The 15,082-nt window shown below is 35.0% G+C and overlaps 1 protein-coding gene across 3 annotated transcripts in view; it reads left to right on the top strand.

Annotated features, from left to right (window-relative positions):
- Positions 1-784: 784 nt before the first annotated feature.
- The window catches only part of LOC131078192 (SWR1 complex subunit 2), a 112,077-nt gene continuing 97,779 nt past the window's right edge, over positions 785-15,082 (top strand). Inside the window, exons 1-4 of one of the 3 annotated variants that reach the window (XM_058015853.2) lie at positions 785-899; positions 1,012-1,141; positions 1,261-1,396; positions 4,674-4,743. In XM_058015853.2, coding sequence (XP_057871836.1) covers positions 1,329-1,396; positions 4,674-4,743 — 138 coding nt within the window. In that variant the 5' untranslated portion in view covers positions 785-899; positions 1,012-1,141; positions 1,261-1,328. Of the gene's footprint in view, positions 1,142-1,260; positions 1,397-4,673; positions 4,744-15,082 lie in introns of all 3 variants that reach the window. The other 2 variants (XM_058015852.2, XM_058015851.2) reach the window with 2 other exon arrangements.

Genomic DNA, 15,082 nt, shown 5'->3' with positions numbered 1-15,082 from the left:
CTAAGGGCACCAAATTTGATTAGTATAACAATACAAAGCTCGACCTCTGGTAATAGGATTGATAGGCGACATGACTATGAAGTTGTAAATGTAACCTTTTTTTGATAGTAATTCAAAGGGTGTTAACCATAACAACTATTAATTTAAAGTCATTAGATTTCCACAATCCATGTTTATCAATTCCAAAGCTTTTGGATTTGACTGTGTATTATTTTTGCATTAACTTTTCGAATCATACTCCATGATTCATCATCAGAATGGAGACCCAGAGAAGAGCTATTAATTTAACAAAAAAATGATTACAAATAAAATTAATTATATTTTTTTAATAAATTTTATAGTAATTATATTTAAAAACATATAATAATAATAATTATATATATATATATATATATATATATATATATATATATATATATATATATATATATATAATGCCTGGTAAAATTTTTAATGTGACTGGCGACGCTAGCATGACACGGCCTCCAGCTCCACGTGAAACGCTTTTGACTCGGAGCTATGAACCGGTGAGGCCACAACTGGGGGACCTCATCCCCACACTTCACTTGTTCAAATCCGTGAGCATAACGACCCAGTGAAGACACAAGGCCTGTGAGCACAATGGCCCAACAAAGGTTTGAACCTTGATGATCGCTTCACCAATGAAATGTTTTAACCGCGACACAACATGTCCGAAGGCAAATTATAATTATTTTAATAAAATATAATAAATTTATTAAAATTAGAATAATTTTCAAAACAATTTTTTTGCAGTCTCCCATAATCCCATTTTAACTTTTTAGAGTTTTCCTTTCGGACGGGCGCCCCCGCTCCCCAAAACTACAAAAAAAAAAAAAAACAAAAACTAAAATTTCGCTCCAAACATTCCAGATCGATAGGTAGTCGTTTTTATGTTCATCGTTCACAAACTTTTCGTTCGCATTCGCAAGCGTCTGCAAATTGTTTTCTTATTTGATACCTTTTAGGTTTTGGTCTGAACATTTATCACAGGTAAGGGTTTGAAGAATTCGCGGAGCTTTCGGCATGTTCAAAGTTTTAAATATTAGTGGGTTTAAGGGCTTCTAAATTTTATGGAGACAAATTTTTTAAGATTACCGAGCTCGCCGATTTAAACAGCGAAGTATTGTTTTTTTTTCCCTGGATCACAGAAAGAGTATATTTATTTTATTCTGTGAAAACATTTTTTAGCATTAGATGTATAGAGGAGATGAAATCTGACTACAGTGCTTTGATTTGCAGGGTTTTGCATTGCCCACAAGAGAAATTGCTGAAGTGGTGTAGAGAAGAGAGGAAAACAAAGCTGCAAAATGGCGACCAAAGAGGAGACACCTGTGCAAATTCTCGATCGCTCAATGCGTAAAACTCGGGGAAAACGGTTAATATTCTTACAACCAGAGGAACACTCGATTATTTGATTAAAAACTTTCAACTTTAATATGCGGTGCATATATAATCGACTAAATTCGTCTTAGAACTAATGACTGAGGAGTTATGGCCTGCCAGTAAAGTAAGTGCTTGTTTTGCTCACAAAGAGCTCACTCTGTATATATTATTCCCCTGTGTAAAAGCCCATTATCACGGTAAGTGATGGCGCTGGGACCTGAGTCGGGGGTGAATTAGCATTTTTTGAATTTGGTTGTATGCTTTTTAGAATACATCAGATTGGACAAAGTTATGTGTTTGTTCACAGCACTACGTACAGTGAAATGCAATGGACTCTCAATTATATGCACTGAGCGGATCCTCTCAAGTTTGCAATAGTTGTTGATGGGTTATAGTAATTGCAAGCTACTTAGTAGTTACATGGAAACGGAGCTTTTTTCTGAGAGTGATTAGGAATATTTTGCATTTAAAATTTTATGCTTCCCTTCAAAAATTTCAGAATACAAAAAACTGGCAGTACAGAAGTTTAAAAGTAATGGAAACAAATAAATCTCAAAACCATATTACTAGAGGCTTGGAGATAAATTTAACTCAAGCAAGTACCATAAACCATGTCCTTTTTCTGCAGAGCCTACTCAAAAGGTCCCTACCATATGAACTGCTGCTCCATGTTTATTGGTTAATATTCGGATTTTTTCTTAATGCTCTATTAGGAAGTTCCACGGATCATCTGCAGGGTGAAATTGGAGTAGCAGGTCGCTTCATTGCACTACTTCCGTAAACCTCCCTTTTTTAAATTTGATATCGGAAGTTTTCACACCTAATGATAGGTTCTGATGCAATGCTACACATACCTGGTTCAGGAGGACACGTGTCTCTTATCAGCTCCTTGAATTCATGGTTGCTGTGCTTCAGCTCAAGTTTGTTAATAGTTTTGTGGTCCAAGACTCTCAACATTACCTTGCTAAAATAGTATTTGAGCATGACTTATTAGCTTTTGACAACCTTACTTACTAGTTTCTGATTTTTGGATTGTCAGTTTTTTCGTATTATTACAATTGGAACTGTCTTATGGAGCTCATCAAACAGGCTGCACTTAATGAACTATAATAACCAAAGTATGGATGCAGATGGCCCATGCATAGTAAATCCTCACTATTTTGGGGTTTCAAGGTATATCAATTGAGAGATTTCAAAAAGACAGATGTATATGCAACAGAAAGAAAACACATTACATAGATTTATTCAGCAATATTAAAATTTATGAGTGTAGGTCAATAGATTTAATTCAAGTCATACCAGAAGCATTTTCTACTCTCTTTCTGCAGTTTATAGAAATATTTTAGTATTCATCTAAAATAAATGTCTATTCTAAGTTAAATGGAACAGAGTTAGTTATGGACCACACACAGGCGAGATTATAAGTGAAGATATTTGTTCTAGACTTTTTCCTCTCAAACGATCCATTCGAGTGTAACCAGAAGGGATTCTGAGATGATCCACAAATCGCAGTAATGTGAACCTGGCACGGAATTTAGGACTGTAAGATTCATTCCCCAGCACTTACAGCATTCTTCTCTATGTTTGTGACCTAGGATCATTTTCACCCCAGTGATTATCATTACAACTTATTATACATTGTGAGACCCATTGATCTGTTTTGGTTATTTGTGGAAAGTAAAATAGTTCCCTCCTTGGGGAATGTTTTAAAAGAAACACCATCTGAGGTTGGATTATTGATACACATGTATGCCAGTTCACTCAAAATTGACACAGTTTTTACACAAATTTCCCTGAATGCAACATCTCTGCCCCTAATTCTGCCCAACTGTTATTGGATTGTGTTGCCAGCAGGCCATATGCAAATTTTTGAAGTCAGCCAATTTGAAGTCAGCCAACTAGGCCCTCAGACTTGGATATGTTGTAACCACATATCTAGTGTGAATTATAGTACGATACAGCCCATTTGCATCTCAGATATGCTGGTGGTAACCACTTTATCAAGCCATCCGGAAATAAAAACACTTTAAGAGACAGAAATTCCAAATGCAGCTCTCTCACATAACTTTATTTCCTATCTACGTTTTCTATTTTTACTATTTTTAATCATATTTTAACATTTAGTAATACTAATTGAATTTCTGATGAATTTGGTATATTTTTGTATTTATATATTTCTAATTTTTAAAAATGGATATAATTGGGATAACCTACTGTACCGATAACTGTGCATAGCTGATCTGAAATATATAGCAAACAATATGGATAATTAGTGACAAACATACTTTGTTTTTGCCTAAGCAATTCATGCAACATTTAGGTGAATTGAGATGAAGTAAAATCAGATGAAATGTTCCTGATTACAATCTTGAAATGAACATATTTATTTTATACCGTGTTATCCATTTTATAAAATATTGTATTACCTTCTTGCTAGGAGTCACTGTCTTGAGAGTTAGGGAGATGCTACAATGCATGCATAATGTTTTCATACATAACATGTTATGTATATAGGCAACAGAGTTATGCTATGTGTAGAGAAATCACATCTTTCATGTGTTGAATTATCAGATTGCATATAATGCTTCTTAACTTTTAACCCCTGGAAATGATATTTGTATCTGCTGTTTTTGAATAATAATGTTCTATTCAGACATTGGGCCTTAAATTGGATGTAGTGATGCCTATTTGTCACTAGGTGATCTCATGCTATGTATAATTGATTGCATTTCTCACAAATGATTTTTAAAGGGTCAGAAAATGTCACAGTCCATTTATGAGATCCTGTAATTTGCTTTATGTTTGATGCGTTATGAGTCAGGAGGAAACACCCCGGAACAAGACCCTTTCTCTCTGGATGTATAATATTTTACACAAGGATGGTATGGTTGACCCATTTTTTTGTCTGCCAACATTTTGGATTTCAGTTTGCTTGAATTTTTATACCAGTTATTTTCAATCAGTTCATTTGGGAAAGTAGCATGATAGTTTGTATGGTGAAGATAATTTTTTTTATTATATATATTCATAATGTGTTAAGGTTCAAATTGTTATGTAAACTATACTGAATATACTGAGGTCTTCAAATGACATAATTAGCTATTTTATTGGTTTCTATTTATTGAGTTATATACCCTGACCATTAAGGTTCAAATTGTTATGTAAACTATACTGAATATACTGAGGTCTCCAAATGACATAATTAACTATTTTATTGGTTTCTATGTATTGAGTTATATACCCTGACCAAAAATCTGCTCATTTATCAGGATGTCAAACCTGGTGGATGATGAGCTAGAGACCGATGAACAGTTTTGGGGTCAGGAGGCCTTTAAAGAGGTATGGATGTTTGTTTTAATTAAATTGCATGCTGTTAATTATGGTCACTGGCATGCATTTGAATAAAATAGTGTTAACCCTCAGAATTGCAGTCTGTGCAATCTGGGAATAATCCCTGTAGATAAAATTGTCTTGTCAATTATGAAAAAAATTGACACCCTTATTTAACTCCCATGTGGTTGAGTGGGAGGCCAGACTATAATTGCATGCGGGTAGACCAACTATCGGCTGAAGAGATTCTGTATGTGAGCACAACAGCAGTAGTTGAAGAGATTCTGCAGTTTTTCTTGAATTTATCTGTTTCTTTGGCAGATTCCACGAGAGGTGATATAGAGGTGTAGTTAAGAAGTGCTGTGGTGAAGATATTTATTCTTGTATATGTTCTATGCAATGATATATAAGCAGTGTTGAACATTGAAAAAGTAAATCCTTTGTTAGGAACATGACTTAAAGTTATATATTTTAAATGCTGTTTTGTTAAGATTTTCCCTTGGGACTTGAAATTTAGGAAAAACCTATGTTCCACCAAGCTTATGGGATGGAGATGGGGATGGGGGACATGTTTTGGGGATGGACTATTTTGAGGCCATTTTAGGGGATTGCAAAGGGGATAGCTATATAAAAATATGGAAAATTTAAAAAATGTCGGGAAATTTCAAATATTCACATGGTTACATAAATAAAGCATTCATTATATAGTAATATACATTATAGTTCCTTTATACACAACATTAGAGTTGAATTGAGAGTTCACATGAGGGTCAAACAAATTAACATTTGTCAAAATTTAATTGCTCTCATAATTCACTGTCGATGTGCATATGATATATTAATATATTATATGAAATTTAAAAATACAACAAAAATGTCCAGACGTTGCAACTCTCAACTACAAAATAATGAAAACATATAAACTATGTTACTGCCCCTTATCAGCATCTGCTAGCATTGCATCAAAATTGGAGTTTGACTCTAATTCATTGCCACTCCTAGGGATTGTTTCATCCAGTATGACCCTAACCAACCCTAGTGTGCCTCCTCAACAACTTGGGTGGCATCTTCGGGATCAACATCCAATTGTAAATCTGGAGTTTGTCGATACTCAGAAGTTTGATAATTCTAGAATCACAAGACAACGGCCACCAATTTCTCTACTCGTCTAGAGGTAAGTCTTTTTCTCTTGATAGGTAAGTCTATTTTCTTTGATAGAGTGGATGAAGTTGTATGTAGACCAATTCCTTTCTACATGCAAAAGAAAGTGAATGACAAGCACTCTCAACTCTAGTGTATCGCTGTAATGCTATGTTACCCCAATTTTTTGGGACAGGGGGACGGGTTTTCAGTACGGATTTTTTTTTTGGCCATTTTTGGGGACAGTAGGGGACAACTATATAAAAAGTAGGGAAAGTTTATTATATATAGAGGAATTTCAAATATTCATATGATAACATTGATAAATTATTCATCATATACATTATTCATAGGAATTGAGTAGAATTGAGAGTTCAAATGAGAGTTGAAATTCATACATACTTACACATGATGTAACTTAATACATGAAGGGACGTCCCCCTGTCCCCGGGATGTTTCCGTTTTCGGGATGCCTAGTTTTACCCAGGAAGTGCGTCCCCGGGTAACATTGTTGTAATGCCATGTTCACCATCCAATGAGGTTAGTTTGAGCTAATGTAGCTCCATCTTTCTTCACATCTAGTTTGTTAAATGTTGGATTGCAAAGATTAGTAAAGACAAGCCATTGTGAGTGAAGTATAATTGACTCCTCACTTAATACATTTTCAAAGGGTCTTAATTTACCTATTTTTCATCTGTTCATCATTATAAGGAGGCAAATTCCTAGCCTTTTGGTGCATATCATTTGGGGCTTAGAGCAAAGGCTCCATATGAAATAGGGTGTTCATGGTGTTCCATTGATGCATCACAATGAGCTTAATATGTTACTCATATAATCATTAATTAGGATCCCTATGACAAATTGCTTGCTTCATCTGCTCAAGCATGTTGCCAAATGTCTCACAAATCTCTCCAAGACTAGGAAAGCCCATATCAACATATCTAATGACATCGACAATAGGTGAGATGGAGGAGCAAGCAAACTTGTAAACAAAAATTTCAAAAGTGAATAAGATGCAAAGTTAAATGAGCAATTAATTAGTAAAATCAGCAAATTGTTAAAAATCAACAATTTTTGACATCGCAATGGATCACCAATAATCATCATATAGCTTTTGTTTGATAGCTTTTCCTGTGGTGGTGCTTGTAATAGTTCATCTACTCCAATTAAGAACCCCAATTAGGGATGTTCAATATTCAATTTGATTTCACTCCATGCGATACCAATGGTTAGATCTTATTTCAAAATTTGTTTATCCTAACATACAATTGGCTTATCAGAATATGCAAAAATGAGTTGTAAACCCTTCGAAATGAACATAAATTCACAACAACTATTTATTCCTCATCGAAATGGAAGATCATACGTATAGTCTATGTCACAAGGTTTGTGTTTGAATTTGAGTTCAGCAAGGACAAAATTCGGATTAAATTCAGTAACAAAAAAAAATTGTGATTAAATTTGCCTAATATTAAAAAATATTAATAAGTATAACTGCTTTAAATATTTTAAATTTATTTATTAACTATTAAAATATTAATAATTAAAAATTAAACTCTAAATTAATTTTTGAATATTTAAAAACATTGAATTTCAATATATTAATTATATATTGTTAATATAATAATAACTAAAAACATTTATTATTGGCAATTGTAGGAGACCTCAAAATATTTTAAATTAAAATCAAAATAAAGATAAAGTTGTACAAAATATTTATCTTGAGCATGTGACAAATATAGTAGAGCCTAAGCCTATTCTTAATCATTGCCTTTTCTCGAAGGTGCTCATATAGCGAATTGCTAGTTAGTCCTCATGCTGTTTGCTATCTGCGGTTTGCTCAATTTGAGAAGAGCAAAATATCTAACCCCGAATGATAATAGAGTCTCTTGAGTTGTGCCGTAATGCATTATTAATATCCAATCACAAATGATAATAAGAGTCACCTGAGTAGTGCCGCAATGCATTATTAAATGGTTTTTCGGGAGGAAAGAAGATAGGTCCTTGCACAAGTGGTCAAAAATGACCTGAAAAGGGAGTGAATGATAGGGGCCCTCTCTGCGAACCCTAGAGAATTCACATTAACAAAGAACTCCTCGCAATTTTTATTTTCTCACAGAAAATAGCAAATTAATGCTTGAGATTAGTGTTTTCTAATGCAAAATCCAAAACACCTAACCAAAAACACATGGAAAAAAAATATTTTAATTTGAATGCCATAAACCCTTTTTTGTACAAATTTTAGTCAAATTTAAACGATTTTTTTGTATTTATTCAAGTTCACTAAAATTGTACTTTTTGTTTGAGATTTGTTGAACACTATGACATAGCTTATAGTTAATTTAATTGCCAAAACGAGAATAATGATATAATTATCATAAGTATAACAATTCATATCAAGTGGGTGCTATAGAAGGCATCGCCACATTACGATCCCTATTCATTGAGAGAGAGAGCCACCTAACTCGACAAATAGGCATTGACAGGAGCTGCTCGAATAGCAAAACAATGAAGCTTGGATACAATCCTTGAATGGAATTGCTTGATGTTAGATAGGGGTTTTGGTCCAGTAGCTGGCTATGGGGATTAGTGGGTTTTTGTCATCTAATATCCAATGTCAAATGAATAGGATGTCCAATTTGTTTGAAGAATAATATTATACAAATCTGATGATGTCATTGATCTTTGACTTAGACTTAAATAGGTCATTGAGTGCTCGCTTTCCCTACAAAATGCAAATTCAAATCTTCTTTTATTTGTTCAAGGAGCCCCTCTTACACATCCTCGACCAACAACACTTAAAGGAATAAAGCCTGATTACATAATACCCAAAGGGCCCTATAATCTTAAGCACACGTACAATAGGACACACCAAATTATTACAAAGTCGTTTCCTTAATTTATTTTCTCAATGTTTCCTTTTTCAAAAGAGTCTTGAAAAAAGCAAATGATGTAGTGGGTGCAAATGAACATTTAAATTTTTGTACCTTTTACCATCACTTGCTTTATTCAATTTATGTTATCTCTGTCTTTTGATGCATTTTCCCATGCACGAGCACAACACGAAGTCCAAAAGATGTGCTTGTAAGCACTCTCCAACATCATGCCAACTAATTTGCACGTGTTGAATTAGGGGCCACTTGTACACCATTTGAGGCTTCAACCTCCTCAATGACCTCTTTCAAAACGTGAAATTGGAACTCCGTATCGTTGTGCTTACTTGAACAATCAATAGCTCTAAGAAAATAATAGCTGGTTGTACATATTGTTAATGCATGGTAGCTTATGCAAGATAAGATATTTCTAACCTTTCTAGTTTTGTTATTTACATGCTTCATGTCTAAACTTATATTGCATATGATTATCGTGTTTTACAAACATTGCTTAGTAAGTTATCAGGTTATTAGCCGATACATACTTGCTATCGGGTGCATAACTATTGGCACCGATCCACATTTGTTATCGGGCTTAATACATACACCGCTTCATTTGGAATTAACAGTGGTTAACAACTGCACCAGTTGGATTACATACATCGTGCATTTTGAATCATTGGTGTTTACATGAACCGATTCATTATCTTGATCAATCATTATATTATATTACAATATGCTATCGAGGTTTTGAACCGATAAACAGACTTGTGTTAATGGTATAATTACAAAGGCACCGATCAATGGGTGCATTGATCGGTCATGCCTAAAAGGCATGACCGGTCAATACACCAATTGACCGGTTGCCTAAATAATATATATACCAATTGAAGTCATTTGGAGGAGACATAGAAAACATAAAATGATCTCTCTCTTTCAGACCTGCAGATAAAATCAGAATTATTAGACATCAACATAATTCCTCATATACATTTATAGCATACATAGTTCATAACTTGTTCTTTAATTGAAATTGAGATAACTTTACACATATGACTATGATGTTGATGGGTGGTTGATGTTTAGTAGTGTTGCGACCATCCATGACAATAGAGCAGCCCAACCTAAACCAAGTTTTCTTCATGTCCATCAACAAAGTCACCTTAGAATATTCTTTGACAAGGAGGGTAGTGTGTAGGTTCTATTCTCTACAGGAGTCAAATGAGGGACCAATGTAAGCCACATCTTTGAAAGGGTAGTGTGCAGGTTCTATTCTCTAGAGGAGTTAAATGAGGGACCAACGTAAGCCACATCTTCGAACATTTGTTTAAAATAAGAACATGCCACATGAAATGGGATGGCATGGGCATAAAAAAGTTTGGCAATGGAAGACCTTGCTATGTCTCATGCATGCATATTGAACATACCTACAATTATCTACAACCTCTCACTAGCATTTGTCTTTCACTTTCCTATTGCAAAAATATTACCACTACCACTAGCAATAGCAACCATGGATGGCATAGGCATAGCTCATTGTGTAGATTGTATTGAGTCTATTGACATTGGTGCACCCTTAGACCTTGCTTTTGCTTGCATATGCAATTTATCAATCTATACCTTCCAACCCTCCTTTATAGCTGAACACGCCTTAAACTCATGTCCTATATAGCCCAAGAGATGAGAATATATCTTGATGTAGCTCCCTCTAAAATTTGTCTTGCAAATATGACAACCTCATTCTACTAACCTTCAAAATTTTCATTTTTTTGTCTTTGTCTAGGGCTATCACAAGTCAGAGGAGATTTTTTAAAATTAAAAGGGCTCTTTGCATAAGATTTTAAGATAATGGAAGGATATTGAAATGGGTTTTGCGTACGTTCTCCTTCTCCTACAACACTCCCACACTTCGATGATCTTCAATAGAGGCGGAAAGCCTGTGACCTATTGGAATATTATTAAATAATCATTAGGAGATAAGACTTACTTGTGTAATAAAGTCACTTTAGAGAGTCAATTTAGATTAGTTTATTTCTATTTTTAATTTGCTATTTTTGAGTAGTTGTCATGCATTGTTTTTTTTCCTTCCGAATTCTGTATCATAGCAGCAAAAAATGTTTTTGGGAAAAAGATTGGTAAGCCAAAAGTATAAGATATTTTGAAAAAATGGGGAAAAAATCAGATTTAAAAAAGTAAAAAATTTAAGAAAAAGAGACAAAAACTACTTTTTGAAATTTAAGGGCATTTCCATAGTATAGAAATATAGAGAGAAAATAAAATAAAGAGGTTAACTTGTGAATTGTAGAAAACAGATTTTGGTTGTTTATATTCATATCACTAATCACATTACATTGCACAAGACATATTTCATAGCGAATACTTAAAAAATTATAACTATATGGTGATAATACAATATGGTTTATAACTTTATACAAAGTCAACCTATATACTCAGTACATAGTTCAAAAAAATCAAATGTAGCCACATAATAGAGCTACACTAGAGGTAGTGTTGATGTGTCTAAAATCGCATTGCTACGACTTCATCTGGCCAACGCATAATAGAAATGCTAAGAATCCTATCCTCTCTTGAGATAAGGAAATCCCTAATGCTGTGTTAAATTGATCAATGGGGATGACCTCAATGTTTCGGTTGTCAGATCTTGACTGCAAGATTACTCAGTGATTGATGTGATTTGTTGGGAGCACAAGGTGTCTTACGATTTTGTAACTAGCTGGTCTGCTGTGATTCTCGGGCTGCGAAATAAAAAGCAAAAGGGAAGGGTTCATGAAGTCTAAGGACAAGGATGATAACAATTGCTGCAGCGGGTAGACAAATTTCGATAAACCAGTTCTTGTTTCGCCAGAGACACCCTCACAACTAGACAAGAACGGTGCAAGCTCCAAGGGATGAAGGATTTTCAGACCGGAGACACTCGTTTTAGGCACCCAATTTTGGCGCAGCCTAAGACGAACACCTTTAGTTGAACTAAGCACAGTTTGGGTTCAAACTAACCATGCCCGGTGACCTACAATCAACAGACCCCCAATGGTATGAACCAGAAATGCATTAAATACCCCTCCACACTTCACCATTAAAATCCCTGCAGTCTACAATTTAACCAGCTGAAAGAAACCATGCAAACAGACTAAAACAAAGACAACAAACACCATATTTCAATGTTCATATATTTGCTTTAGACTAAAATCTAACCTATTCTAACTCTAAAATCTTTGTACAAAATTCTAACCCCAAAATTCTAACTGTCTAACCCCCAAAAATTCTAACCCTTTACAAAAGAAAGGCCACTGCCTTTTATAGATTTTACAATATGAATCAGAGGCTAGGATGGATTGCATCCAAGGGTTCTGATTTGCCTTCCAGAAGCTAGCATCCCTAACCCATGCCCATTAAACTCTTAGTCATCTATCCAACCACTATCCCAACTACCCACAATTGTTTGGGCATTAATTTGAGTTTATCCGGTAGTTGGACATGACTGTCCACAACTGACTTGTTTCCCCTTTCTTTCAAAATATCTGAGTGGGGCCCACAAGCAGTTTTACAATAAAACGATTTCAGTTTCAAAAACTAAACTTTTGGAATTAAATCCAGTTGTGTATTTCTCGAGAATGCCTAGACTTGCAGCGTTCAGAGTGTTCTTTGGTCTTGGGTCCCGGTGGTGGACTTTAGCTTTGTTCAGCGACATGCTTCCCAATGCTCGGTTGCTCTCGCGCTCCTGCAGTGCATTCCTACATCTTCTTCTTCAGCTTTCAGCGCTTGGCTCCTTGACGTTTCAGGTCTTCTCCTGTTTCTTTTTGATGACGTCCTGCGACCTGCAAACAATTGATTTCACTTTAATAAATTAATTTGAAAAATTAAATAATTTAATTTAACAAATATTAAATTTTATTTACGACATCTGGCTCGAGAAGCTCTTTGTGAGATGTATCTTTAAAGGTTTTTCGATTGATAGAGGTGAGATGATCGTAAGTTTTACCAAAACTTTGGGCCGCTTGCACAAAATGTGCGATTTTGGGAGATTTGACTTTTACTTCCTTTCGGCCAAAAGAAAACGAATGTGCGATTTTATTTGGCTCTTCTTGGTGTTTGCCAATTTCAAAGCATTTACCCCTTTTGCACGACTTTGAAGTCATTCAATATTTCGGCCAACTTGAGGGTTCTGCGCGAGCTTAGACATTTTCGGCCTAAAAGGCCACTTTGCAAACTTCTATAAAAATAACGCCCTTCCCTCTATCTTACGATTTTCGGGCTAGGAGGGCTTTTCGGGCAAAAAGCATATTTTTCACGATTTATGACATTTTCGGGTTATGAAAGGCTTTTGCAAATAAAGTTGTTAAAATGCCCTACTTTACACTTCCACGAATTTGTTTATTTTCGGCCTAGCAAGGCTTTTTGCAAAGGTTCAAAGTTTAAAACCTCTCTTTTGCGTGATATCGGACTGAGGAAGACCTTTGAAAATGCTTTATAAAAACGCCCTTTTACTTACTTTCGGGCTAAGAGGCCATTTTTAAAGGTTTATAAATCAAACGCTTTACCATGACTCCATTTTCGAGCTAAAAGGGGTTTTGAAAAGTTTTTGAACAACACCCCTTTCCAAACATCGCGCGAGGCCTTATTTCGGGCTAGGAAGGTTTTTGTAAAAGTTTTTAAAGTTAAATGCTCTCCCTATTTTCGTGATTTCGGCCTGGAATGGTCCTCTGCAAACTCGAATTTATGTTAAACGCTTTACCTTATCACGCGATTTTCGGCTTGTGAATACCTTTTGAAAAGTTTTATGTTTTAACGTTTTTCACTTCATGCAATTTCCATTTTCGGCCCGAAAGGGGGTTTAGATTTTAAAACGCCTTATCTTCTCCCTTCGCGACTTTGGGCTTAGGAGGCCCTTTGCAAATTTTTATAATGGTTTGACGCCTTTCTCATTACCTTCACGATTTTGGGGTTGGAGTTTGCAATTTGGCCCCAGAGGCCGAATTTGGCTTCAGCGACATTTGACTTGGGCTTTCTACCGCGAAGATCTCAGAGACGGGGGTCCCCATTTGTAGAGAATGGGGGTGAGGTGTGCAATATGCACGATAGGTAGGAGATCCTAATGATGAAGCTACTGTGTAAGAGCCTCTCCTAAGTGGTTCAATATCACGAGGTGTAATGTCCCCACTTTGAAATAGAATTTAATAATAAATATTAATAATAAAATTAAATTATTAAAATTAAATTAAAATATAAAATAATATAATTAAATATGACTGACTAAAAATTAATAAGGTTAACGAAAGGTTAAAAGACATGGAAGGAAAAGTTGTGACTCCTTCAACAATGAGATACAAAGGGGAGAAGATAACCTCATCTGAGAGGGGGATAATTTGGAAATCAGAAGTGCAGATCCGATTATGAAAGGTTGTGTCTCTTTCAAAGGGCAGAAATAATGAAGAGTTGCACTCTTTCAAAGGGTTGCTAATGGTGAAAGGGTGTGTCTCTTGCCAAAGGGCATACATGATGAAGAGGTGTGACCTCTCCCTCCATTGAGAGATACAAAAGAGAAGAAATGAAAAGCATCTAGTGACATTACCTTTGGTCAGATCAGATTAGAACTGTCATTAAGTTACAGGAGGTAACATCCTTCTTCTTGGTGGTATGCATGGGGATGTGCTTAATATATGAAGCCTGATGATGTTGTTATGCAGAATTTAATAGTAATATTAATTTGGACTGCAATATGTACGACAGTCATACTTAATTTCATATATATTCATAATGCATGAGAAGTTAGTATATTTATAGGCTAATTCTTGTTATTTCTGTCAGTACCTAAGAAGAAGGGACTGAATTGTTTCCAAAGAGGGGCAGTCTAAATCCAATCAAAAAGATGATTCCCAAGATAGGGTAAGGATCAGCGTCTCGTAAAATTTAAGGGCATGGTCCCAAGATAGGGTAAGGGCTTGGATCCGTAAGCTTTGAGGGAGCCTATTGTATTTTGGTCTCTAAGCACTTTGGTAACATAGACATCCTTTTCTTCCTTAGAACTGAAGTAGTAACAAAGGTTGACACTTGCATTAAGAATTATGGATGATAAAATTAATTATCTAGTATGATAGAATTAATTATATAGTATCTTAGATGAACAATTTACTTATCAATAATTGATAAATTAATTGATCTATGGAATATCACAGATTTGATTCATGTTAAGATAGGTTTGTCTCCTAATCAATTTAGTTTAAGTCCAAGTATACTGAAATAGATTAATTATGTTTAAAATAGGCCTATACCTAGTAGGGGATATTACAAGTGGTATCAGAGCTTTGATCTGCCAC

The sequence above is a fragment of the Cryptomeria japonica genome, chromosome 10, assembly GCF_030272615.1.
Source record: "Cryptomeria japonica chromosome 10, Sugi_1.0, whole genome shotgun sequence".
Taxonomy (NCBI): Eukaryota; Viridiplantae; Streptophyta; class Pinopsida; order Cupressales; family Cupressaceae; genus Cryptomeria; species Cryptomeria japonica.
Note: the sequence above shows the minus strand (reverse complement) of the source record. Positions and strands in the feature narration are given on the sequence as shown.